Source organism: Geospiza fortis, unplaced genomic scaffold (assembly GCF_000277835.1).
Source record: "Geospiza fortis unplaced genomic scaffold, GeoFor_1.0 scaffold1004, whole genome shotgun sequence".
Lineage (NCBI taxonomy): Eukaryota > Metazoa > Chordata > Aves > Passeriformes > Thraupidae > Geospiza > Geospiza fortis.
This window is the reverse complement of record NW_005054693.1, coordinates 146,195-173,394: the sequence shown is the minus strand read 5'-3', so window position 1 is coordinate 173,394 and position 27,200 is coordinate 146,195. Positions and strand designations below refer to the sequence as shown.

At 52.4% G+C, this 27,200-nt stretch overlaps 1 protein-coding gene across 1 annotated transcript in view; it reads left to right on the top strand.

Annotated features, from left to right (window-relative positions):
* DYSF (dysferlin) overlaps nucleotides 1-27,200 on the top strand; it is an 81,886-nt gene that overhangs the window by 22,264 nt on the left and 32,422 nt on the right. The window contains exons 20-39 of the mRNA XM_031065169.1: nucleotides 1,314-1,438; nucleotides 2,776-2,882; nucleotides 5,242-5,434; nucleotides 5,995-6,150; nucleotides 7,204-7,335; nucleotides 7,912-8,078; nucleotides 8,368-8,482; nucleotides 8,575-8,680; nucleotides 9,218-9,360; nucleotides 10,767-10,940; nucleotides 11,614-11,707; nucleotides 12,073-12,150; nucleotides 14,643-14,824; nucleotides 15,630-15,770; nucleotides 16,577-16,606; nucleotides 17,288-17,314; nucleotides 20,133-20,234; nucleotides 21,225-21,386; nucleotides 22,251-22,416; nucleotides 23,956-24,029. Of these exons, the coding sequence (XP_030921029.1) occupies nucleotides 1,314-1,438; nucleotides 2,776-2,882; nucleotides 5,242-5,434; nucleotides 5,995-6,150; nucleotides 7,204-7,335; nucleotides 7,912-8,078; nucleotides 8,368-8,482; nucleotides 8,575-8,680; nucleotides 9,218-9,360; nucleotides 10,767-10,940; nucleotides 11,614-11,707; nucleotides 12,073-12,150; nucleotides 14,643-14,824; nucleotides 15,630-15,770; nucleotides 16,577-16,606; nucleotides 17,288-17,314; nucleotides 20,133-20,234; nucleotides 21,225-21,386; nucleotides 22,251-22,416; nucleotides 23,956-24,029 (2,474 nt within the window). The remainder of the gene's footprint in view (nucleotides 1-1,313; nucleotides 1,439-2,775; nucleotides 2,883-5,241; nucleotides 5,435-5,994; nucleotides 6,151-7,203; nucleotides 7,336-7,911; nucleotides 8,079-8,367; nucleotides 8,483-8,574; nucleotides 8,681-9,217; nucleotides 9,361-10,766; nucleotides 10,941-11,613; nucleotides 11,708-12,072; nucleotides 12,151-14,642; nucleotides 14,825-15,629; nucleotides 15,771-16,576; nucleotides 16,607-17,287; nucleotides 17,315-20,132; nucleotides 20,235-21,224; nucleotides 21,387-22,250; nucleotides 22,417-23,955; nucleotides 24,030-27,200) is intronic.

Genomic DNA, 27,200 nt, shown 5'->3' with positions numbered 1-27,200 from the left:
TCAGCTTTTCCAGGTTCTCCAACCCCTTCCCAGCTCCCTCAGCTTTTCCTGGTTTTCCAACCCCTTCCCAGCTCCCTCAGCCACTCAGGATTTACCCTCCAGTCTCTTCCGGCTCCACCTCCCGGAGATCATCGGCAGCATCTCCTCCACGTCCAATTCCCGTTCCTATTCCAGAAATACCTGCGCCGACGGAAATATTCCCTCTTCGCCGCCTTCTACTCGGCCACGATGCTCCAGGGCGTGGACGGCGCCGTCCAGTTCGAGGTCAGCATCGGGAATTACGGCAACAAGTTCGACACCACCTGCCTGCCCCTGGCCTCCACCACCCAGTACAGCGGGGCCGTCTTCGATGGTGAGCACGGATTCCGTCCTTCGGGACGATCCAAACACGGCTGGCGGAAGAGAACCCTGGAATTATGGAATGGTTTGGGGTGGAAGGGACCTTAAATCCCACCCCGTTCCAGCTTAGGGATTCCTCCCACTGTCCCAGGTGGATCCAGCCTGGCCTTGGGCACTGCCAGGGATCCAGGGGCAGCCCCAGCAAATCTGGGAATTCCAGCCCAGCCAGGAATTCCTTGCCAAGATGCCAGCCCAATCTCCCCTTTCCCAGTGGGAGCCATTCCCTGGCTCCTGTCCCTGCAGGCCTTGTCCCCAGTCCCTCTCCAGCTCTCCTGCAGCCCCTGCAGGCACTCTGAGGATTCCCTGGATTTTTCCCTTCTCCAGGGGAACATTCCCAGCTCTCCCAGAGCAAAGAGGCTCTAGAATCATGGAATGCTTTGAGTTGGAATGGACCTTAAATCCTGTCCCATTCCCACCCCATCCATTAGGGACACCTCCCACTATCCCAGATCTTTCCAAGCACCGATGTCCAGCCTGGCCTTGGACACTTCCAGGGATCCATGGGAAGCCCGAGGTTATGTCCAGGTGATCCTGCTTGGACCAGACAGCTCCAGAGGGTTTTCCCACCTCAGCCATGGGGAATTGTGTCTGGGAAGGAGCAGGGAGGCCGGGACCTCTCTCAGCTCCATGAGGTGGCTTTTGGGAGCACCTTTCCCTGGCCTTTTCCTGGCTCCCATCTCATCCCACCAGGAATGCTGAGCTGGTTTCTGGCCTTGCTGCCGGAGCCATGGACTCAGATCCCGTTGGATCTCGGTGGGATCTCAAGGATTTGGGGAACACCATTCCCATCTTTCTCCCAAACAACTTCCGAGGGGAATTCCCATCCCAATCGCGCTCTTCCCCCTTCATCCCCGCTCCCGAGGGGTGGATCCCGCTATCCCGACATGCCCAGGTGACTCCGTGCTGTCCCCCAGGCTGTCACTACTATTACCTGCCCTGGGGGAACGTGAAGCCCGTGGTGGTGCTCTCCTCCTACTGGGAGGACATCGGCCACCGCACGGACGCCCAGAACCTGCTGCTCTACGGGGCTGAGCGGCTGGGGAGTGACCGGGGACATCCCTGGGGACACCCTGGGGACATCTCTGGGGACATCCTGGGGACACCCTGGGGACATCTCTGGGGACATCCTGGGGACACCCTGGGGACATCTCTGGGGACATCCTGGGGACACCCTGGGGACATCTCTGGGGACATCCTGGGGACACCCTGGGGACATCCTGAGGACATCCCTGGGGACACTGGGAGGGGACAGAGGCCACCTCCAGGCTGGTGAATGACTGGGGATATCCCTGGGGACATCCGCGGGACATCCCTGGGGACGTCCCTGGGGACACCCTGGGGACACCCTGGGGACATCCTGGGGACATCCTGGGGACATCTTGGGGACATCCTGGGGACATCCTGGGGACATCCCTGGGGACACCCTGGGGACACCCTGGGGACATCCTGGGGACACCCTGGGGACACCCTGGGGACATCCCTGGGGACACTGGGAGGGGACAGAGGCCATCTCCAGACTGAGGAGTGTCCAGTGACATCCCTGGGGACATCCCTGGGGACATCCTGGGGACATCCCTGAGGATGTCCTGGGGACACAGGGAGGGGACAGAGGCCATCTACAGGCCGGGGGGTGTCTGGTGACACAGCCGTGTATCCACTGCATGAGGAACTTAATGGAACCATGGAATGGTTTGGGTGGGAACGGAACTTAAATCCCACCCAGACCCACATCACATCTGCCATGGGCAGGGACACCTCCCGCCGTCCCAAGCCCCTGGTGGATCCAAGCCCCAACCTGGCCTTGGGCACTGCCAGGGATCCAGGGGCAGCCCCAGCAAATCTGGGAATTCCAGCCCAGCCAGGAATTCCTTGCCAAGATCCCAGCCCAATCTCCCCTTTCCCAGTGGGAGCCATTCCCTGGCTCCTGTCCCTGCAGGCCTTGTCCCCAGTCCCTCTCCAGCTCTCCTGGAGCCCCTCCAGGCACTCTGAGGATTCCCTGGATTTTTCCCTTCTCCAGGGGAACATTCCCAGCTCTCCCAGAGCATGCATTCCATCCTGGAATGGTTTGGGTTTGGAGAAACCTTCAATCCCATCCCATCCATGTTCAGGGACACCTCCCACTATCCCAGGTGGATCCAACCTGGAGACAATTCCAGCGATCCAGGGGCTGTCCTTCAGCTCCTGAGCCATTTCTGAGACTTCCCATTGGATTTCCCTGTTGGTTCCCCTGGAGCTCCGAACATTTGGATGCAGATCCCCGGTGGGACCCAGAGTGGAATCTCTGATCCTGGGGAGTTCCGTCTCTCTGGGAATATCCTGGAAGCAGGATGGGATTCCGGGTGATTCCTCAGCTCCTGATCCCCACTCTTCCTGCAGGAAGCCAACCTGGAGAAGATCCATGTGGCTCTGAAATCCAATCGCTCTCTGGTCGAGCTGGAGGCGCTGGGATCCCAGCTGCTTGATGACGTCATCGCCGACTGCAGGTATTTTGGGAGTTCGGGACGGGAAACCTTTCCTGATGTTTCTTCTTGGTCTTGGAAGGGAACAATGTCTCCGCCCCTCTTCTCCTTTCTTCACCTCCCTCTTTTTTTCTCTTTTCCCCCCTTTTCTTCCTTTTCCCCTATTTTACCTATTTTTTCCCATTTCTCCTAATTTTTTCCACATTTTCCTCCCTTTCCCCCCCTTTTCCTTTCTATCCCTTTTTCGTTCGTTCCCTCCTTTTCCCCCACCTTTTTTCCTTTTTTTTATTTTCTCTCCCTCCTTTCCCCCTTTCCCCCTTTTCCTCCCTTTTCCCTCCTTTCCCCACTTTCATTTTATTCACCTTTTCCCTTTATTTCAGTTTTTCCTTTCCCCTCTTTTTCCTCTTTCCCCCCCCTCTCCCCTTTTTTGCTTTCTTTTTTCCTTTTCCCCCTTCTCCCTTTTTTCTGTTTCTTTCTTTTTTCTCATTTTTCCCCTTTTTCTCCCTCTTTCTCCCTTTTAATATTTTTCCTTTTCTCCCCTTTCCCTTTTTTTTGTCTTTTCACTTGTTTTCTGTTTTTCCTTTTTCCTCTTCCCGCCCTTTTTTCCATTTCCCCTCCTTTCCCCTTTTTTCCATTTCCCCCTTTTCTCCCTTGTTTCTCTTTTTCCATTTTTGTTTCTTCTTTTGCCTTTCCTCCTTTTATTCTCTTCCCCCTTTTTTCCTCTTTTTGCCTTTTCTCCCCTTTTTTTTTCTTTTTTCCCTTTTTTCTTTCCCACCTTTTTTTTTGTCCTTATTCCCTTATTTTTCCTTATTTCCTTTTTTCCCTTCTCCCCCTCCTTTTTATCCCCTTTTTATCCATTTTCCCCTCTTTTCCCACCTTATCCCTGCTTGTTCCCCCTCATTCCAAGTCCTCATCCCTCGAAGTATCCAAGGCCAGGCTGGATGGGGCTTGGAACCACCTGGGATAGTGGAAAATCCCGAATTATTCCATAATTCCATATTCTCCCTGTTTACCCGCAATAAGAAAATGGGATTTACAATCCCAGTTCCCGAGATGGGAATGTTGCATCCTTAAAAATCTCCTTCCGAACCTCTCCACAAGCCTAAAAATAAATTTATCTTTCTCTCCGTCTATTTTTTCCGGAGGAAATCCTGATTTGTGGCTCGGGAACCAGGAGCAGGAAGTTAATTTATAGCAGCGGATCCATAAATCCTTGAATTTTACAGGAAAACTTCCCAGTTTGGCACCTGATCCATTTTTCCAGGAGCTTAAATAATGGATATTAAAATGTGGGTGTGGCTCATTCCCGTCCTGATTCCAGGGGGAATTCCGGCTGTGTTTTGAAGCTCTTTTGCTCTTTCTGTTCCCAAATATCTTTGGTGACTTCTCAATTCCTTGGAAATTTGCTGAAAATATGGAAAAAACATTAAAAAGGACGGAAAATCCCCCAAGAAGCTGGATGAGCTATTGGGAGTGGGATTTGGGATGGATCAATGATTATTAATGATGATTAGTGGCCATTAATGACCTGTAATGATCATTAATGACCATTAATGACCACTGGTGATGATTGGTGACCATTAGTGACCATTAAACACCATTAATGATGACTGGTGACCTTTAATGACCTTTAATGACCTTTAATGATAATTGGTGACAATTAAAGACCATTAATGACAATTAGTGACCATTAATGGCCTTTAATGACCATTAATGAAAAATTCATCATGATTGCTGACCATTAATGACCATGAATGATAATTAGTGACCATTAATGACCCTTAGTGATCATTTATGATCTTTAATGATCAGTAACAGCCATTAACAACCTTTGATGATGATTAGTGACCATTAATCACCATTAACGATGACTGGTGACCTTTGATGACATTTAATGACCATTAATGATGATTGGTGACAATTAATGACCGTTAATGACCTTTAATAACCATTAATGAAAAATTCATGATGATTAGTGACCATTAACGACCATTATATCAATTAGTGACCCTTAATGACCCTTAATGTCAATTAGTGACCCTTAATGACCTTTAACGATCATTAATGACCATTAATGATGATTGATGACCATTAATGATCTCATTTGATCAATAACAACCATTAATGACCTTTGATGATGATTGGTGACTATTAATGGCTATTAATCACCATTAATGATGACTGGTGGCTATTAATGACCTTTCATGACCAGTAAAGACCGTTGATGATGATTGGTGACCATTAGTGACCGCTAATGACCATTAATCACCATTAATGTCCATTAATCACCATTAGTCATTATTAGTGACAATTAACAGCCCTTAATGACCTTCGAGGTCCATCCCGGTCCATCCCAGTCCCTGATTCCCACCTATCCCTGCAGCCTGAAGCTTCCCGATGTCCTGGGGAGGGCGTCCAGCACCCACCTGGATCAGAACCTGTTCCGCTTCCGGAGCACCCACCTGGAGCAGATCCTCAAGGTGGCCCTGAGGCTCAAGCACGAGAATTCCGGCCTTTCCCAAATCCTGGATCAGGCAGAGGATTGGCTGTGCCGGCTCCGGGCCATGGCGGAGGAGGTGACTCTTCCTGGTTTTCCCACCGTGGTTGTGGTGGGAAGCGGGGGTGATGTTCCATCCCGGCTCCCAAATCCATGGGTTCTCCCACGGCGCCAGGTTTGGCTCCGATGGTTGAGGTTGGTCTTGCTCATGGATGGGTCGAGATCAACTCATGGACAGGGAGCAGCGGTGGGAGAAGGACTTGGAATGTTGGTGGGTGGGAAGTTCCATGTGCTCTAGCTGATCCCACAGCAGAAAAATAGGGAATTAGGGGCTGCAGGAGAGCTGGAGAGGGACTGGGGACAAGGCCTGCAGGGACAGGAGCCAGGGAATGGCTCCCACTGGGAAAGGGGAGATTGGGCTGGCATCTTGGCAAGGAATTCCTGGCTGGGCTGGAATTCCCAGATTTGCTGGGGCTGCCCCTGGATCCCAGGCAGTGCCCAGGGCCAGGCTGGATGGAGCTTGGACCCACCTGGGATAAGATCCCTCCCAACACAACCCCTTCCATGATTTGACAATCCCATTCTGGGCTGTGCTGGTGGATCCCTCCTGACGGGATCCTATGGATTTGTGTTTTCCAGCCCCAGAACAGCCTCCCGGACATCGTCATCTGGATGCTTCAGGGGTACAAACGCGTGGCCTTTGCCCGCATCCCGGCCCACCAGGTCCTGTATTCCCGGAACATCCCCAACTGCTGCGGCCGGAACTGCGGGAAGCTCCAGACCATCTTCCTCAAGGTACCTTTGGAGGCCTGTCCGGGTGGAATCTTGATTTTCCCAACAGTTTTCCCACTAAAAAGAATTGAAAAGATGGAAAATCCAGGAGGGAAAGCTCAAATCCCAACACAACGTTCAGCCCCGGTTTCTTGGAATCATGGAAAGTTTTGGGTTGGGAGAGACCTTTAATACTTGACCTTGTCTGTGTTTCTGTCCCTCTCCCTGTCCTTGTCCCTGACTTTGTCCCTACCCCTATCCATGTCCCTGAACTTGTCCCTGTCCTTGACCTTGTCCCTGTCCTTGTCCCTGTCCCTCTCCCTGTCCCTGACATTCTCCCTGTCCTTTTCCTTTTCCTTTTCCTTTTCCTTTTCCTTTTCCTTTTCCTTTTCCTTTTCCTTTTCCTTTTCCTTTTCCTTTTCCTTTTCCTTTTCCTTTTCCCTGACCTTGTCCCTGACTCTGTCCTTGACCTTCTCCCTGTCCCTCTCCCTGTCCTTGTCCCTGGCTTTGTCCCTGTCCCTGACCTCCCTGACCCCGTCCCTGTCCCCAACCTCTCTGACCCCATCCGTATCCTTTTCCCACCCCTTGTCCCTGACCCTGTTCTACTTCCTATCCATGTCCCTGAACTTGTCCCTGTCCTTGGCCTTGTCCCTGTCCCTCTCCCTGTCCTTGTCCCTGACCTTTCCCCTGCTCCTGACCTTGTCCTTGCCCCTGACCTTATCCGTGTCCTTTTCCCTATCCCTGCCCCTGCCCATGTCCTTGTCCCTGACCTTTCTGTGACCCTGTCCTTGTCCCTGATCCTCTCCCTGATCCTGTCCCTGATCCTGTCCCTGGTCCTGTCCAGGACCACTGGAATTTCGAAGCTCCTCAAGGTCAGCTGGGGTCACATTTCAGGGATGTCGATGGTGGCGTTGGGATGATCCTGAAGGTCTTTTCCAATCTCAATTCCACGATCCCAAAGCGCTCCACCCACTCCTGACGTTATCCCATGACTGCTCCATGTCTCACCTGCATTCCCACCCTTCCAGCCTCCCAGAATTCCCGTTAATCCCTTCCCGGGGGCCTTTTCCTTGGCAGTACCCGCAGGAGGAGGCGATGGGGCCGCGGATCCCGGCGCAGCTCCGGGTGCGGCTCTGGTTCGGGTTGGCCGTGGATGAGAAGGAATTCAACCAATTTGCCGAGGGAAAACTCTCCGTCTTTGCCGAAACCGTGAGCATTCCCAAGGGACCCCCATCCTGGTGGGAAAACGGGGTGGGCTGAACCTAAAACCTCATCGCATTCCCAAGGGATCCCCATCCCAGTGGGAAAAGGGGGCGGTGGGCTGGACCTAAAACCTCATTGCATTCCCAAAGGATCCCCATCCCAGTGGGAAGAGGGGGTGGTGGGCTGAACCTAAAACCTCATCGCATTCCCAAAGAATCCCTGTTCCAGTGGGAAAAGGGGGTGGTGGGCTGGACCTAAAACCTCATCGCATTCCCAAAGAATCCCTGTTCTGGTGGGAAAAGGGGGTGGTGGGCTGGACCTAAAACCTCATCATTCCCTAAAAACTCTGGGAAGGAGGAGCTGTTCCCACCAGCTCAGCCTGGAATGCTGAGGGGAAAGTTGGGAATGAGTCATGGAGCCGTGTTGTCCCCCACAACAGGAAAATTGGGATGCTGTGGAACGGGTTGAGTTTTTCCCACAAGGCCTGTCCCTCTGCAGGGATTATCCCTGGGATTCTATGGGATTATTAATGGAATTCTGCAATTCTGACCCCAAATCCATCCTTTTTCTTGGCTCTCCCAGTATGAGAACCAGACCAAGCTGGCGCTGGTGGGGAACTGGGGCACCACCGGCCTCACTTATCCCAAATATTCCGACGTCACCGGCCGGATCAAGCTTCCCAAGGACAGCTTCCGGCCTTCCGCGGGATGGACCTGGGCTGGGGATTGGTTCATCTGCCCAGAAAAGACGTGAGTGGGGCTTTTCCGCTGGGAATTCCTGGGAATCCCAAAATCCGGTGGCAAAATCTGGCATGCCTCCGTATTTCCTTGTCTGTGCCCACAGATGTGATTCCCCCTCATCCAAATCTTGGGATGCTCCAAAACTGAGGCGCTTTGGGGTGGGATTTTCATCCTGGTTTGGGTTTTTCCTGAGGGGAAACTTTGCTCGGAGGGGCAGGAGAAATTTGGGAGCGCTGAGGATGGCACGGGAGGAAGGTGGGATTGAGAATCCCTGATTTTGGGTATTCCCGGGATTCAGGCTGTTGCACGACGTGGACGCCGGGCACCTGAGCTTCGTGGAGGAGGTGTTCGAGAACCAGGTCCGGCTCCCTGGAGGGCAGTGGATCCACATGACTGATTCCTACACGGACGTGGTGAGGGGAAACTGGGAATTCTGGGAGCCGGGCTGGAATCCCAGGGGGAAATTTAGGGATCGGTTTGGGCGAGAATTCCCTGTGTCCCACAGAACGGGGAGAAGGTCCTGCCCAAGGATGAGATCGAGTGTCCTCCAGGCTGGAAGTGGGAAGATGTGGAATGGGACACGGATCTCAACAGGGCTGTGGATGAGAAAGGTACCAAAGACGGAATTTTGGGATCCTGGGATTTGGGAATTTTGGGATCCTGGAATTTCGGGATCCGGGATTTGGGAAGTTTGGGATTTCTTTCTGTGGTCTGTGGATGAAAACATTCCCATGGCTGTGGGAACTGGGTCAGGAGAAGGGATCAGGCTCTAGGGGATCCTTTTCCCTTGTCTGCCTGGAGCTGTGGGATGGGAATTCCCAAAGGCAGTGCTGGGATAATCTGGGAAGTTCCTGGTGGAAAAGAAATGGAAAACACCAGGCTGGAGAGTGCTGGGATGGTCCTGGGGGTTGGAATGGCTGGAGGGAGGGAGGGAAGAGTCCCCAGGGTGGGATTTGGAGCCAAGGACACCACGGATCCATCCCTGGGCATTCCAGAGGGATGGATCATGCCATAAGGAGGGAAATCCAGCCGGGAAGTTTTATTGGATTCAACCACACCTTCACAGTTGGAAATTCCTGGTGGGAGCGCCAAGGTGTGGGGAGGGAGGCTCTTCTCCCACCTCCACCAGGTATTCCCTTCTTCCCAAGGCTGGGAATACGGGATCACGATCCCGCCGGAGCGCAAGCCCAAGGCCTGGGTGCCGGCGGAGAAGATGTTCCACACCCACCGGCGCCGGCGCTGGGTGCGGCTCCGCCGGCGCGACCTGGAGCACGTGGAAGCCGTGAGAAAGGTGGGATTGGCCGGGAAAAGGTGCCACTGGATCGGGATATGGCCCTGTCCCTCCGGGTGGGTGCCTGGCTTTGGCAGGATCCGCTTTTCCTTGGGGATTGAGGAGGGATCATCCCGGTTTCCAGTGGAAAACTCCGCATTCCTGGGGGTGGAGGACATTCCAGAGGGATTGGCTGGGATGTGGGGTGGGATGGGGACATCCAGGAAAGTCCAGGAGTGTGGGAAATGGGGGAGGGCCGGCGTCCCCAGCCTGTCCCTATCCCACTTCCCTCTAGATGGTGCCATTGGACCGGGAATGCTGCTTCCGCTCCTCGGTCCTCCCTGCCGCTTCCCAAGGCTGCTTGTCTCCCTTCCCAGACAATTTTCGGGATAACTGTAGCCACTGTCACCCCATTTGCTGTGGGTGTTGCTGGGAGAAAAACCTTCCAGGGCTTGGGGTGGATGATCCAGGGAGAAATTCCAGAGGCGGCAGAGTCATGGGAGGGGTCGGGATGACGGCAAAGGGAAAAGCTGGATGGGAAGTGGAGCTGCCGGAGCTCCACAGGCCTGGGCAGGATCTGGCCCCAGCCCAGCGATCCCGCTCCAAGTGGGATTCATCCCAGGGATTGCTGGAGGGACGCGTTCCCAGGGTGGATCCAGCAGTGGTAATGGTTGGATTGGGAGAATCCAGCTCCATCCTGGGAAGTGTCCAAGGCCATGTTGGACACTGGGGCTTGGAGCAACCTGAGATATGGGAGGTGTCCCTGAACATGGATGGGGTGGAATGGGAGGGATTTTAAGGCCCCTTCCCACCCAAACCATTCTGGGATTCTGGAGCCAGGCCGGCAGAGCTGGGAATGTTCCCCTGGAGAAGGGAAAAATCCAGGGAATGCTCAGAGTGCCTGGAGGGGCTCCAGGAGAGCTGGAGAGGGACTGGGGACAAGGCCTGCAGGGACAGGAGCCAGGGAATGGCTCCCACTGGGAAAGGGGAGATTGGGCTGGCATCTTGGCAAGGAATTCCTGGCTGGGCTGGAATTCCCAGATTTGCTGGGGCTGCCCCTGGATCCCTGGCAGTGTCCAAGGCCAGGCTGGACACTGGGGCTTGGATCCACCTGGGACAGTGGGAGATGTCCCTGGAAGTGGCTGAGCTTTAAAGTCTTTCCCATCCCAAACCATAATTCCATGATTCCATGACAATCTCCAGGGCCTTTCCCAACCAAAAACAAATGACCTCAGAGATCTTTCCCAACTTGAATATTCCTATGATCCTCCAAACTGTTCCATGACTCCATTCCATTATTCCAACCTGGAGGAGACACAGGGAAAACCTGGGGTGGAACAACCATATCCAACAACATCCTGAAAACCCTAAACCCAGCTTTTGGGTCAATCCTGGAAAACCTGATCCCCGTGATCCCTGTCTGGCAGCACAAGCAGGAGGAGCTGGACGGGGATGGTTGGGAATACGCTTCCCTCTTCGGCTGGCGCTTCCACCTCCAGCAGCGCCGCTCCGACTCCTTCCGCCGGCGCCGCTGGAGACGCCGGATGGAGCCTCTGGCACGCACCGGCCCCGCCGCCGTCTTCGCCTTGGAAGGGGCTCTGGTAGGGAACAGCTTCTCCCATTCCCAAATTTCTGCCTGGGAATGTTATTGGTCGCTCGTTATCGGCCGCTCGTTATCTGTTTCCCGTTATCCCGTTATCCGCCCTGTTTGTTCCCTGCTTTCCCTCTTTGTTCCCAACTTTCTCCACACTCTGGATTTCCCAACCCGACGCTTCTCCAATGATTCCACGAGAGCCAAAGCAGTACAAAGCTCCCATTCTCTGTTTTTTATGGAATTCTTTCCTCTCCTGTTTGGCTTTTCCCCCCCTTTTTTTCCTCGCTCTGTCGTTCCCTCCAATCCAGAGTTGATCCCTTTGGGATAAAAGAGGCTCCGTGGTGTTTTCCAGGAGCCGTTCCCATCCTGTGGGATCCCAGCTGCCTCCCACCCCCAGAGCTCCCGGCGGGATTGTTCCTATTCCCCCTTTTCCCATGGGATCCGCAAATGGGAATTCTCAGCCTTGGAAATCGCTCCTTTTCCCACAAATATTCCAAGGCCAATGGGGAATGAGGAGAACTTGGGAATCTCCAAGAGCTTTTCCAACCTAAATTTTAGGATTCTGGGCAACGCTGGAAGCCCAGACTCCTCTTGGACACCCCAAAGAATTCCATCCTGTGGGGAATCCTGGCTCTGGAGGTGATCCCAGCATTCCCGACTTTCCGTTGTTTTCCTTGCAGGGAGGAGTGACGGATGACAAGAGCGACGACGGAAAATCCGCGTCCACCCTGAGTTTCGGAGTCAACAGACCCACGATCTCCTGCATTTTTGACTGTAAGGACCCCAGGGGAGTGGGAAAGGCGTTTCCCATCCTTTTCCCAGAAAAAGATGGAAAAATAAAGATGGGAAAAGGGTGGAGGGGAGGACGGTGCATATGGGAACGTCCATAGAATTCAGGATCAGAGCTTGGGATATCCCAGGGGGATTAAGCAGGGATTCTCTCACAGGGGAGATGAGGAAGGATGGAATCTCCCTGGGATCGTGGAGGGGAGGACGGTGCATATGGGAAAGTCCTGGGAGGCTCCAGGATTGAAGCTTAGGATATCCCAGGGGGATTAAGCTGGGATTCTCTCAGATGGCAGATGAGGAATGATGGAATCTCCCTGGGATTTTTTCCATGTTTCCCCTTCTTCCGACAGCCGGGAACAGATTCCACCTGCGCTGTTACCTGTACCAGGCACGGGATCTCATTGCCATGGACAAGGACAGCTTCTCCGGTGAGTTTGGATCTACATCGGGATGGAATTCCGGGAGCAGAGGGGAGCCATCCATGGGCCAGGACACCTCCTGCTATTCCAGGTGGATCCAAGCCCCAGTGTCCAGCCTGGCCTTGGGCACTGCCAGGGATCCAGGGGCAGCCCCAGCAAATCTGAGAATTCCAGCCCAGCCAGGAATTCCTTGCCAAGATGCCAGCCCAATCTCCCCTTTCCCAGTGGGAGCCATTCCCTGGCTCCTGTCCCTGCAGGCCTTGTCCCCAGTCCCTCTCCAGCTCTCCTGGAGCCCCTTCAAGCCTGGAATGGGCTCCAAGGAATTTCTGGAACCTTTTGTTCTCCATGCTGGATATGATGGAGCACAGGGAGAAACTTCCATGGGATGTGCCCAGGGAAAATTCCGGAGGGTGACAGGATTTAATCAGGACCTCGGCACAGTCCGGTCCCTTCTTCTCCAGCATCCTCAGGAAATTCCTTTTTGGATTTGATCCAGTGGAAGGTTCCCAGCCCATGGGGCTGGATCTGGATGATCCTTAAGGTCCCTTCCATCCCAAAAGAGTCTGGGATTCCACGATTCCATAATTCCTTAGCATCCCTCTTCTCCAAGTTGCTCAGGGGGCAGCAGTCCCTGGGATTTGGGATTTAGCAAAGGGATTTCCATGGGAAAAAGGGAATTCAGGTGGAAAACCGGGGCTGGCCTTTGTGGAGGAGTTTTCCATATTCTGCTGCTCCACCTTTTCCCGGCATAACTCCAGGGATTTCTGAAATTCCCAGGATTGTGCTGGTGCGGTCGGGACTTCCCACGCCGGGGTTTTTTGGGATAAGAAAGAAGTCTGAATAGGAAAAATCCTTTTATCCATGGGATTTCCATGCTGGAGGTGCTTGGATGGTTGCATGTAGGTGGAACATCCCTGTGGAATGTGGTTGAGAGCGGGATGGAATGCCTGGAATTATCCCAGCAGCTGGAAAATCCCACATCCTCATCCCTGGAGGCTGGGCCATCCCAGCCAGGTATTCCCATTAATGCTTCGGAGCTGGAAAAGCGGGAAAAGGGAAAGCCACCTCCTCTGGATCAGAGCTGGGATAACGTGGAATGTCCCAAATCCCGGGAAAAGAGTCCACTGGTGGGAGAGAGTCAACATCCGTCCGGGACTATCCCTGCTCGATTCCCATGAGAATTTACAGAGGGATTTGGGCGGGATTTCCCTCCAAATTCTGGGATTTCAACCCCACTTGGACCAACACATCCCAGGAATGATGGGAAACAGGGTCAATCCCAAAACTGGGGAAGCAGCTGGACCGTGATGCCAAGGGAATCCTGCTTTTCCCTGTAGTTGGAATAATGTGATTTTTTGGGAATAAACACCCCAGAGCATCCAAAAAAAAAGTCCCCCAGTGCCTGTTCCCACCTGGAATTCCCACAAAAGGCTCCTTGTTGGGATGAGGAGGTGGGAGCGAGGTGAGCTCATGGCCCGGGAGGGGAGTCCGGAATCGTTTTCCTTTGGAAAAATCCCGGCCAAGGACAACACGAGCAGCAACGTTCCACAATGTGGGATTGTGATTCCCGCTGCCGGGAATAAAGGAGTTCATTAAAGGGGCTCGGCAGTTGGAAAAATAAACATTCCCTGCTCCCAACAAAGGGGCTTTAGAGAAGCTTCTGTGAAAAAAAAAAAAAAAAGGAGGAGAAGGGAGGGGAAAATGGGGAAAAAAAAAGGGAAAAGCAACTCCAAATCCAGGGGTTTTTGTTTATTGTAAAGGATTTGGCTGAGGAAAAGTGGGAAAGGCTCTTCCCAGAGTGGGCTGTTGGGAATGTCCGAGTGGTCCTGGATTTTTAAGTGTGGATAGAGGGGAAGTCCAGCCCCTGGTTCCCCAATTCCTTGGAAAAAGGGGGGAAAAAGGAGGAATGCTGCTGGGATCAGCTGGCCCTCCTTCCAGGGGGTGTGGGATAATCCTGGGATCTCAATCCAGCGGTTTGTGGGATCATCCTGGGATCTGAATCCAGGAATGTGAGATGTTCCTGCGATCTGAATCCAGGAATGTGTGTGGGGTGTTCCTTGGATCTGAATCCATGGATGTGGAATAATCCTGGAATCTGCATCCAGGGATATGTGGGATGCCTCTCTACCTCCCAGCCAGGAATTCCTTGCTAAGATCCCAGCCCAATCTCCCCTTTCCCAGTGGGAAGCCATTCCCTGGCTCCTGTCCCTCCTTCCCTTATCCCAAATCCCTCCCCAGCTCTCCTGGAGTCCCTTTAGGTCCCAGAAGTGTCTCCAAGATTTCCCTGGATCTTTAGAACAATCCCAACTCTCAGACAGGTGGGACAGCCTGGGCAGCTCCTTTCTCCTCCAACAAGATCTGAGGGAACTCAGGGCGAGATGGAGCGAGCTGAGAATTCCCAAACTCTTTGGGAGCCGGTTCTGGATGGAGCTTGGAGTTCCGGGAAGAGCCGGAGCTGGGATCCATCGCTGAATCCCAATCCTTGAATCCTGTTCCCGCAGATCCCTACGCCATCGTGTCCTTCCTGCACCAGAGCCAGAAGACGGTGGTGGAGAAGAACACCCTGAATCCCACCTGGGATCAGACCCTGATCTTCTACGAGATCGAGATTTTTGGGAATTCTCAGGAGGTGGCCGAGTCCCCTCCCAACATCCTGGTGGAAATCTATGACCACGACACCTATGTGAGTGTGGCGATTCCCGCCGGGAATTCACAGCCTCTGGAATGTGATGCCCGGCACCCCTGGGTGGTTCGGGCTTTGGGGTGGGCATTCCAGAGGGGGAAAATTCCAGGGAAAATCCTGTGGTGTCCTTGAGGTCCCGTTCATTGAGCTTCCTCATTGTCATTTAAAGTGGGAGAATTAACGGAGTTTCCTCATGGAAAAACTTTGGGATAAATTTGGATGCAGTCATGGAAGTAGGGAAACGCCCTCTGCTGTTTGCTGTGTCCAAAGGGCTCAAGAATTATGGAATTTTTGGGGGTTGCTGGCAGGAACTTGAGGTTTTTCCCAGAAAAACCAGGCTGGAAAAAAAAACCAACCTGGAAAAAACAAGTGCAGGAGGGAATTCTGTGGAAAAGCTCTTGGAATACACCCTGGGAAGGGCTTGGGAATATCTCAGGAATCTTTTTTCCTCTCTCCTGCTCCTTCCCAGCAGGAAAGATTTCAAAGATCCCAGTGAGGAGCAGGGAATGGGATTTTTAGGAGCTGCCGAAGGCTCCGTGTTCCTGCTCTGGAAAACCTAGGATAGGAATTCCAAAAAAGGTGTTTTTCTCCTAAAAAGGTGTTTTTCCAGCCTTAGGAATTCCAGGGAGGAGTTGGAAAGCCGGAGGCTCTATGAGCACCGATCCCATTTGTTTTCCTGCCCCGATCCCATAATGGGATCATCCCTCGCTCCCGAGTTTTGGCTGAAGCGGGGGGATGGATTTCTCTGGGAAAAGGGATGGGAAGGACGATCCCAATTCCCATTTCTCTGGAATTCCCTTTCCAGGGCGCGGATGAATTCATGGGACGCTGCATCTGCCGGCCCAGCCTGGAGCGCTCGCCCCGGCTCTCCTGGTATCCCGTCCTCAAATCCGGCCGGAACGTCGGGGAGCTCCTGGCTGCCTTCGAGCTGATCCAGAGGGAAAAGGTGAGATCCGTCCCTGAGCCTGGAATGCTCCGGAATTCTGGTTCTTCCCCAGGATCCAGCTTTTCCAGGCGGTGGGTTTTCCACTGGCGCCTTTGGAGCCTGCGAAGGGCCGGAGGGATTTGGGATTTGTCCCTTTTTGAGGGATAATTCCATAGGATGAGGTTTTCCAGGTGGGAAAAGAGGTGGTTTAGGGTTGGCCTGATGGAAAACTGCAGAATTCCAGGTGGGACGGGTTGGATGGATCCTTCTCTCCTCGGACAAGTCCTGGGGAAGTCTCAGGGATATCGAGGGAGCTGGGAATTGCCAAATCCCTCAGGAATGCTGCCCTTTCCTTGGAATTATTTCTGGAAGGGGTTTAAGAGAGATGAAGCCGCTCCAGCTTTTCCAATGGCTGCATCCCAGACGTGCCAGGAAAAAGGGATGGATTGGGAAGCTCAATCCCTGTATCCCACGCTTCCTTCCCAGCCCTGAGGTTTATCTGGGAATGGGAATCCCACAATTCCCTCTCCCCTGGAAATTCCAGCCCAAACGCCAGGAAAGGCCCCAAATATCCACACGCGGCCTCTTCCTCCTCCTGATTCCCTCAGAACCAGGTGGGAAAGGCCTTGGAAAAGCCTTGGAATGAGATGTGCTCCCAGAGGAGCCGTTTGATCCCAGTGGGAATCATCCGGCTGGATTGGTGCTTCCTGGCTGGATGAGAATCCAGGATTTTTGGAGCTGGGAATGAAAGGGGCTGAAGTTTCCCTCCTGGAAAAAGAGGAATTAGCAGTGGGAATGTTAATGGGAATTGTGTTCTCTCCCTGCAGCCGGCTGTTCATCACATCCCTGGATTTGAGGTAATTCCCGACTCCTCCTTGCAAATCCAGCACCATTCCCAGCTTTCCCAGGGATTTGGAGCCCCTTTCCAACCCTGCAGCATTCCCTCCATCCTGTACGAGGGAATTCTTTTAGGGTGAAGGAATCTGAACTCATAGAGATTCCACTTTTCCTCAGCTGATAAGGAAAACTGGGAGTGGGGCAGCTCCTTCCTGACAGGGCGAATTTATCCCATTCCAGGATCCAGAGGATCCCATGGAGATGCTCCAAAGGCTCTGGAGCCAGGCTGGCAGAGCTGGGAATGTTCCCCTGGAGAAGGGAAAATTCCAGGGAATCCTCAGAGTGCCTGCAGGGGTTCCAGGAGAGCTGGAGAGGGACTGGGGACAAGGCCTGCAGGGACAGGAGCCAGGGAATGGCTCCCACTGGGAAAGGGGAGATTGGGCTGGCATCTTGGCAAGGAATTCCTGGCTGGGCTGGGATTCCCAGATTTGCTGGGGCTGCCCCTGGATCCCTGGCAGTGCCCAAGGCCAGGCTGGATCCACCTGGCATAGGGGAAGAGGGTGGGACTGGATGGGATTTAAGGATTTTTCCATCCCAAACCGTTCCATGATTCCCTTTGGATGTCAGCTCCAATTACAAACCTTGGGATGGGCTTAGGGATGAGAATTCCTCTAATTCTGTCCTCTCCTCCTCTTTCCCAGAATGAGCTCTCCTCCAGCCTGGATGAGGTGAGTCTTTGGGAATTCCTTGTTTTTCCTCTTGGAATTGTTCAAATTCGCTTCCTTGGGAAATCCTCTTTTTCCCGGATGGGTCAAGTCGGGAGCATCAGGATTTTGGGAATATGAGTGACCTCTGGCTGGATGGGCTTTTCTTCATGGCTGGGAATGCTGGGATCAATTTGCCCTCTGGAATGAGGTGTCCCATCCTTTCAACCCTGGTGTGCCAGAGCTGGAATGCTGGGCTGCCCTCAGGAAATCCCAATTCCAAACTTTCCATAGGGAATTTGCTGTGAATCGAGGATGAGCTGGACTGTTCCAGTTGTTCCGAAGGAAATTTTCATCCCTCGTCTTGCAGAAAATTCAGGGATAGGTTGGATGGGGCTTGGAGCAACCTGGGGTAGTGGAAGGTTCCCTGCCCATGGAATGGGATGAGTTTTCCAATGGAAAGTATTCCTTGATTCCATCATTCCCATGATTCGGATTCCACACCCAGAATGCCAAGACTTTATCCTTGTGCATCCCATGGAGCCAATCCCAGGCTGAACCAACAGTTGGGATCTTGGAAAACTCCAGGCAGGGAAAGCAAACTACTCTTGGAATGTTGTGGTGGCCCTCGGATCTGTTCATCCCAAAATTTGGGGGATGAGCTAGGAAAGACCTGAGCCACATTCCCAGGAAAGGTTGGATTGGATGGGATAAACGCATTTTTCCAAGACTTTTTTTCCCACCCAAACCATCTTTCCTGGGAGCTCATCCCGCTGTTCCATATTGTCCATAATCATCTCTCTCCTCTTTTTTCCTCCATTTCTTCCCACCGCCGGAATTCCGGGATGGGGCATTCCACAGCTCTGCATCCCTGCCCTGTTCTCGGAGGGGCTCCTCCAATGGGTATCGCTCTCTTCCCTTTCCTTCCCTTTTCCCCGAATCCAAGAAAATCCCGGCAGAGCCTTTCAGGGAGAGCAGGATTGCAGGAACCACATCCCAACAAAATTCCTGAGGCTGCATCCCAAGGACTGGTGCCAGCCGGAGTCTCCGGTGCCCCATGGATGCTCCTGAAGGACCAGGCTGGCTCCATCCTTATCCATTTTTTCTTGGGATTGGCCTTTTGGAGCTAAATTCCCACTGAACTCTGGGATTTATCTTTGGATCACATCCCAGCTTCCATTTAAACTGGGAATCTTTTCCAGCCTTTTTTTTTTTTTTTGCCTCATCCATGTTGATTTTCACTCATCCTGGATCCAAATCTGGGTTGGAATCCATGATCTCCAGAGCTCCCTGCCACCTGCATTCCCTCGGATTTATCCTTGTTCAACCCATCCTGGCTCCCAGCAGGATTTTCATGGATTTGCCTCCCTCCAGCTGGCTTTGCCTGGGAATTACTTTTTCCCACTCCCATCCTGATCCCTCCCTGCTCCCACCTCATCCCCAGCATTCCCTGCTCGTTCCCATCCATTCCAACACTCCGTCCCCTGACATTCAGCTGGAATCCAGGAGAACGCCTGGAAAATCACTGGGAGAGCAGCAGGAAGGACTTCAAAAAACCTGGAATGACACAGGGTTAAAATCCGAGTTGATCCTGGAGAGAATGGAGGGGGCAGGAGCTCTTTCCCAAGGATTTCCCACTGGATTTGCCGAAGGATTGATCTCTAAAATCCCTTCCAACCGAAACTGTTCCATAATTTTGGGCCTGAACAGCCTGAAATGAGGTTTTTTTTTGGGAATTAGAGTTCCAGAGGTAACCCAGGGAATGTGGGAATTCTCTGCAGCTCTCCCTTCTCCTTCGGTTTATCCCAGATAAAATTCCCATTCCCTGCCAACACTAACCCACACTGGGAGCACATGGATCATGGAATGGAGGAGTGGCTGCTCCGTGTGGGAATCCCAGGCGTCTCCTCCCACACGGAATTCCCCAAAACCTCCTTCTAACAAGCAGCTGGACTCAGGAACCAGCAATTCCCAAGGAAAATCAAAGCTTGGAATTTTACAGGAAGGGAGTTTGGAATTGTATGATCCTTAAGACCCTTTCCAACCCCAACCATTCCATGATTCCATGTGGAAAATCCCTTCGGAGAACCAATCCCTCACCCAGTCCTGTAATTAAAACACACCCACACATCATTGAATCCAGTAAAATTCCAGCTGGGAGAGAATTCCATGCTCCTGGGATGGATTTCCAGAGGTTTTGCTTTCATTCTGGCCTTTCTGGGGGCTCTGGGAGATGCAGGAAAAGAAAAGGGGAGAAATTCCTGCTCCCACTCTCCTCCTCTGGAAAGGCAGATTGGGAATTCCTGCCTCCCAGGTTTGGGATGATCCCAATGGAATTCCCAGGTAGTTTCACTTGAGCCCGACCCCATGGATTTCTGGATTATCCATGAAGTGTGGGATGAACCACAGCCCCTTCCCAGATCCAGAGATGATGCCAATCCTCCATCCCACAGTGCTGCTCCCACTAAATTTTTTTGGGAATCGCCCAACTACGAACCCATCGCTGCTGCTTCATCCCTTTCCTCATCCCACCGTGATCCTGGAATGGGATAGAGGCGGTTCCACCCCATCATTCCCTAAAAAAGGTTTAACCTTGGAAGGCAGATCCCTGGGAAAAGTTCAGGAATGTTGGATCTTCTCCAGGATGGATTAAAGAGATAAAACCACTTTTCCGGCACCTCCATCCTGCCCTTCCCCACCTCTCTCCTCTGGCTGTCCTGGATTTCCTGGGAGAGATCGGTTCGGCAAGGATGGAGATTCCGGGTGGATCCAACAGGGAACGGGGTTTGATGTCCCATCCTGGCGCTTCCTGATGTTTTCCTTTCCCTCTCCGCTCCCGCAGTCCACGGATTCCGACCTTCCCTACCCGCCGCCGCAGCGGGAGCCCAACGTTTACATGGTCCCGCAGGGAATCAAACCCGTCCTGCAGCGCACGGCCATCGAGGTGAGCCACGGAGCCGGGAATGGGATCCGTGATGGATTCTGGGGTGCGATTCTGGAAAAAAAATAAAAGGAGGCTCCGGGGGGAACTTCTGGCTCTTCACAATTCCCTGACAGGAATGTGGAGCTTGGGGGTGTTGGGATCTGCTCCCAGGGAAGCAGGGATGGGGTAAGGATGAAGGTCAGGGAATGAGGGATGGAAGAAGGATAAGGATGAAGTTCAAGGAATGAGGGATAGGATAAGGATAAGGATGAAGTTCAGGGTATGAGGGATAGGATAAGGATGAAGCTCAGGGAACAAGGAATGAGAGAAGGATGAAACTCAGAGAATGAGGGATGGGATAAGGATGAAGTTCAGGGAAAAAGGGACAGGATAAGGATAAGGATGAAGTTCAGGGAATGAGGGATGGGATAAGGATAAAGATGAAGTTCAGGGAACAAGAGATGGGATAAGGATGAAGCCCAGGAAATGAGGAATGGGATAACGATGAAGTTCAGGGAATGAGGAATGGGATGAGGATGAAGTTCAGGGAACAAGGAATGAGATAAGGATGAAGTTCAGGGAATGAGGTATGAGATAAGGATGATGTTCAGGGAACAGGGGATGGGAGCAGGATGAAGTTCAGGGAACGAGGAATAGGATAAGAATGAACTTCAGGAAACGAGGAATGGGATAAGGATGAAGTTCAGGTTGAATATCAGGAGGAATTTCCTCATGGAAAGGGTGGTCAGGCATTGGAAGTGCCCAGGGAGCTTTGGAATCCCCATCCCTGGAATTGTCCAAGGAACTCCTGGTGCCAAGGTGGGGATCAGTCACAGCTTGAACTCGGTGACCTTGGAGGTCTTTTCCAACCTCAAGGATTCCATAATTCCCACCACTGCTTGTCCTACATGGTTGGACCTGACCTCCAGGTTCTCCTCCACTGCCGAGGAGCTCCATGGGAACCTGGAAGCGGAGCTTTGGCTCAGGATTTGGTGTCCCCTCATCCCACAGATCCTGGCCTGGGGGCTGAGGAACCTCAAGAGCTTCCAGCTGGCCAGCGTGACCTCGCCCAGTCTGCTGGTGGAGTGCGGGGGGCAGCGCGTCCAGTCCGGCGTCATCAAGAACGTCAAGAAGAACCCCAACTTCGACGTCTGCGTGCTCTTCATGGAAGTGGTGAGGTCCCAACGGGACTGGAGTGGTGCAGGGGCAAGGGAAGGTCCTCAAAAATGGGGTGAAGTACCTTAAAATCCTGTAAAAATGGGTCTGGTGAAGGACCTTAAAGTCACATAAAGGTTGGTCTCGTGAAGGGCCTGGAGGTCCCATAAAAATGGAGCTTGTGGTGCAGGACATCAAAGTTCCATAAAAATGTGTCTTGTGAAGGACCTCAAAGATCCATAAAAAGGGATCTTGTTCCAAAAGATCTGGAGGTCCCGTAAAATTGGATCTTGGAATGAAGGACCTCAAAATTCCATAAAAATGTGTTTTGTGAAGGACCTCAAAGATCCATAAAAAGGGATCTTGTTCCAAAGGATCTGGAGGTCCCATAAAATTGGATCTTGTGGTGAAGGACTTCAAAGTCTCCTAAAAATGGATCTTGTAGTGGAGAACGTCAAAGTCCCATAAAAAGAAATCTTTTTAAGGGTTTGGAGGTCCTGTAAAAACGAATTCTGTGCTGAAGGACCTGGAAATCCCATAGGATTTGATCTTGTGGTGAAGGACCTCAAAATCCCATAAAAGCAGATCTTGTGCTGAAGGACCTCGACATCGTATAAAAGTGGATCTTGTGAAGGACAGTGCTGTAAAAATGGATTTTATAGTGAAAGACCTCAAAATCCCATAAAAATGGATCTTAGAACCCCACGAAAATGGACCATGTGGAGGTGTCATAAAATTGGTTCTACTGGTGAAGGACCTCAAAATTCCATAAAAATCGTTCTTCTGGTGAAGTTCCCTCTGCCCCTGGATGTTTGGGGATGGTGCAGAACCTCTTCCCTCCCTCTCCGGCCTCATTCCATCTTCCCTGCCCTCTTCCCACAGCGTCTGCCCAAGGAGAGCCTTTACAGCCCCCCCATCATCCTGAAGATCATCGACAACCGCCCCTTCGGCCGGAGACCCGTGGTGGGACAGTGCACGATCCGCTCCCTCCAGGAATTCTACTGGGATCCCTCCCAGCAGGACACGGGGGCGCCCCAGGAGCAGCCAGGTACGTGGGAATGTCGGGATTTGTGCCCTTCGTGGAGTCATGGGATGGTTGGGTTGGGAGGGAACTTAAAGATGATCCCATTCCACCCCATCCATGGGCAGGGACACCTCCCGCTGTCCCAGGTGGATCCAAGTCTCAACGTCCAACCTGGCCTTGGACACTGCCAGGGATCCAGGGGCAGCCACAGCAAATCTGGGAATTCCAGCCCAGCCCCTGCCCACCCTCCCAGCCAGGAATTCCTGCCCAAATTGAGTTTAAATGGATCTTGAGCTCGGAATAAAAGCTGGGAACTGGCTGAGGGAATGACATCAGCCTGGAATATCGGGGATTTGAGGAATTCTGAGCTCTTTCTGGAGCTGGGGGCCAAGGCTTTGGAATCCCTCAGGGAACGTTGGAATATTTTCCCTCTGCGCTGATGCCGAGCTCGTCTGCTTTGCCTCAAAAACCCAACTGGAACAACTGGAAATCATGGAATCATGGAATTTTTGGTGTTGGATGGGATCCTAAAGAACATCCAGTCCCAACCTCACACCAGGGACACTTCCCACTACCCCAGGGTGCTCCAAGCTGCCTTTGGGCACTTCCAGGGATGGAGCAGCTTCTCTGGGAACTCCATCCCAACCAGGAATTCCTTCTCAAATTAAGTGGGAAGCCATTCCCTGGGTCCTGTCATTCCATGCTTATCCCAAATCCCTCTCCAGCTTTTCTGGAGCCCCTTCAGGCTCTGAAAGGGGCTCTGAGGATTCCATGGATCCTTCCCTTCTCCAGAGGAACATTCCCACTGCCGACTTTGGATGGTGGGAAGTGCCTAGGATGGGTTTCGGATCTTGGAGATGAACTTTGGATGGTGGGAAGTGCCTAGGATGGGTTTCGGATCTTGGAGATGAACTTCGTGTGGTGGGAAGGGTCTGGGATGAGTTTGGGATCATGGAGATGAACTTTGGATGGTGGGAAGTGTCTGGGATGAGTTTGGAATCATGGAGAAGAACTTTGGATGGTGAGAAGGGCCTAGGATGAGTTTGGGATCATGGAGATGAACTTCACGTGGTGGGAAGGGTCTGGGAGTTGTTGGGATCATGGAGAAGAACTTTGGGTGGTGGGAAGGGTCTGGGATGAGTTTGGGATCGTGGAGATGAACTTTGGATGGTGGGAAGTGTCTGGGATGAGTTTGGGATCATGGAGATGAATTTTGGATGGTGGGAAGTGTCTGGGATGAGTTTGGGATCGTGGAGATGAACTTTGGATGGTGGGAAGGGTCTGGGATGAGTTTGGGATCTTGGAGATGAACTTTGGATTGTGGGAAGGGTCTGGGATGAGTTTGGGATCATGGAGAAGAACTTTGGATGGTGGGAAGTGTCTGGGATGAGTTTGGGATCGTGGAGATGAATTTTGGATGGTCTGAGGGGTCTGGATGAGATTGGGATCATGGAAATGGGGTCTGGGAGAAAGCGGGATCACTCCTGGAGGTCGATCCCATGGTTTCTGGGCTCCGATATTCCCAAATCCTGGGATCACGGTGCCGCCCTGCTCCGGTTGCAGATGACGTCAGCCTCACGCCCAGGGATGACGTCCTCATCGACATCGATGACAAAGAGCCCCTGATCCCCATCCAGGTATGGAAAACACGCTGGGAAGATCCCGGATTCCTTCCGTGCTCCGGTGGAACTGGTGAGGGTGGATCCAAGGTGCCGATGTGAGGCCGGATCCAATTGGATCCATCCTTTTCCAACTTTCACGCGTTCTTCCTTCCTCTCCTCACCTGCACAACCCCAAACTCCTCCTCATTCCCTCTGTTGGGAATGAGGGGCTGGATTTGCTTTCCCGATGGAGAGAAATCCATGCCAGGTTCTTCCCAAGGAAAGCAAAAATTCCCTGAGGCTCTGTCGTCCTTGCTCCATGGCCGGGTCTCCTTTTCCCAGTTTGGCTCCTGGCTTGCCGGAATTTTACTGGACTGGGATTGTGGAATCCCGAATCCCAAATCCATGGTGGTGGGAGCGGGGAATTGGTGCAGTTCCAATGAGTTTGAGGGATCTCAGCATTCCCTTGGGAATGGATCAGGATGGACACACCCCTGGAGCTTCTGTTCTTCCAGAAACTTCCTGCATCCACAGTCCTTGGGTTCCTTCTCCAGCAGAAGGAATTTTTGGGACAGACCTGTGCCGAGCTGTGAGTGGGATGCACAGATCCCAAGGCGATCCCGGTGCCTCTGGAGCAGCTGGGAATGGTGTCAGGAATGTTTGGTGGAGCTTTTCCCAGCCTCCCATCCCTTGGTGGGATATCAAGGGCTGGAATTTCCCTTCTCCCTATTCCTGGATGCCACAGGGCTGGAAAAGCTGGAGTTTCCAGAAGGAATCAGCCTTCCAGGTGTTTCCTGCCTCAGTTTCCCCGGCCTTGAGCAATTCCAGGGATGGAGGAGCTGCTGAATCCAAGATGTCCAATTTGGGCATGGATCCTGCTCTTTATCCACGTTCTTGGTGGCTCCTGGGGGTTTCTATTCCCAAGGATTTTCTGGTGCTTTTGGATATTTGTGGTGTATCCCAAGCCAAGCTCGGGTTGGGTCCCACATCAAGCTGGAAATCAGGAATTTGGCTAATTCCCCCCCAAAAAATGGATGTGGCCCTGCTCATTCCCACTCATTCCAAATTCTCATGCCTGAAAGTGTCCAAGGTCAGGTTGGATGGAGCTTGGAGAAATCTGGGATAGTGGGAGGTGTCCCTGCCCATGGAAAAGGTGGAATGGGATGAGATTTAAGATCCTTCCCACCCAAATCATTCCATGATCCTGTTCACAGCTCTGTTAGGATCTCATCCTGAAATCCTTCAGCCTCCATTGGGAACGGGACAGGAGAATTGGGAAAAGTTGGCTCCGGTGTAAAGTGTGGAAAGGGAAAAGCAGCTCCCAAAAATGCTCCTGATTGGAGAATTGGGAATTTGGGAAAGCAGACTCATTCCCTCCTTTCTGCTTCCCATTTAAGGATTTATCCTTAAAATTTACAGCTGGGCTTTGTCTTTTATCAGGGAAGTAACTGGAGCGTGTCCGTGGAAAACATGGAATTTGGGAACGGGGCTTTTTGTAATAAAATTCCTATTTTTTAAGTCAGAGAAACTTGGGAGAAAACTGAGGGAATAATGTGGGAATCCAGGGGATCCCAGCTTGAGATGTGGAGCTTGACCCCGGTTTCCCATGACCTGGAATTGGGATTTCCCACAATCCAGTGCTGGAAATGCTTGGACATTCCCACTGGTGGGATTCCCAGTTTGTCCCACTTTTCTGAGTGGTCAGAATGGGGGGAACACCCTGGGATGCCCAGAGTGGGATCAGCCATGCTCACGAATCCCTGGAATCCTCTGCTCAGATTTCCATGATTTATTCATGGAAAACCATGCTGGTGGCCAACCTGCTCCCATTTTTTCCTTTGGGAATAAAACCTCTGGATAGGGACTCACCTCCCTTTATACCCCCTGGAGCTCTGGGAGCTGCTCCCAGGAATGTGGGATCCCATCCCAAAGATTCCAGAGGAAGGAATGAGATGGAGCTTTGGAATCCTGGAGCTTCGTTCCCTGGGATAATTTTATTGGAAACGTCTCCAAGCTCAGATCAAATTTAGGGAAGAGTTTAAACAGTAGGAAAAGGGGGAGAGGGACGTGACAAAACCATTCCAAAGTGGAAAATTCCGGCATTTTTTTCCTGGAAAAAACGTTTCCCAAACAATCCCCCTGCTGCCAATGGAGTTCTTCAGTTTGACCCTTCTCCGTTTGTTTCTTTCCTTGTTTTTCCCCTGTTATTTTGGGAAAGAAGGGAGCTTCTTCCTGGAAAGCCAACCCAAAATTCCCACCTTGGAATTTTGGCCCTGGAAGCTGCTCCTCTCCTGGAGGTGGACACGGATTGAGGCGTGGATGGACCACTGGGATCATTCCGCCCATCCCGGGCCAGATTTGGCCGGTCAAGGAGCAATCCCGGCCCGCAGGGAAAAGGGATGGATCCCAAGCCAGCAGCTCGTGCTCAGGGCTCTGTGGAAGCAGGAGCCAGGATTTTTCATGGATGCGTTTCCTTGTGTGGCTCCGGAGTTTTTTTTCTCCCTCCTTGCCAAGCCTGGCTTTGGTCCCTGCTCCGAAGGATGGTTGGAACAAAGGATCCCTTTGTTGCTTCCCCTGGAAAATTGGGAAAACAACCAGAGGTGAAATCCCTCCGCTCCAAGGTTCGGGAGCGCGTTATCCATCTCATCCAAGGGGGATCAGGAGTTCAGCTGGAGTTTAAAACCAGTTTAAGTGCACGGGAATCACATCCCGGTCATCCAAAGTGAGGAAAATCCTAAAAAATCATGGAAAAGGGATTTTTCCCAGCTAATCCTGTGTAGGTTGGTTTTTTGGGAGAAGGACACGGAGCGGGGTTTTGGAAAGGTGGAATTTGTGGAAGAGGCTGCTGGATCGGGCCTTGTGCTGCTGCTCTGCTCCTGGTGTTTTCCAAGGGTTCGTTCCCACGGGAAGAGGCTCGGGAAGGACTTCCACAGCTCCATGGGATTTGTTCTGTCTGCTCATGGATAAACCAGCCGGAAAGGAGCTGTTCCCAACAGCCTCTGGGAGCTGCGAGGGAATCCTGATGGAAAATTATCCCCAGGGAGTGTTTTCCCCATGGAATGTTTTCCCTATGGGAATCCTGGTGGAAAAGGATCCTCAGGGAATGTTTTCCCTGGAAATTGTGGAGTTTGGCCCAAGGATGCCGGTCTGGATCTGGTGGGATCAGAGCAGGGCTTGGAACAAGCCTGAGGTGGATAACCAGGAATG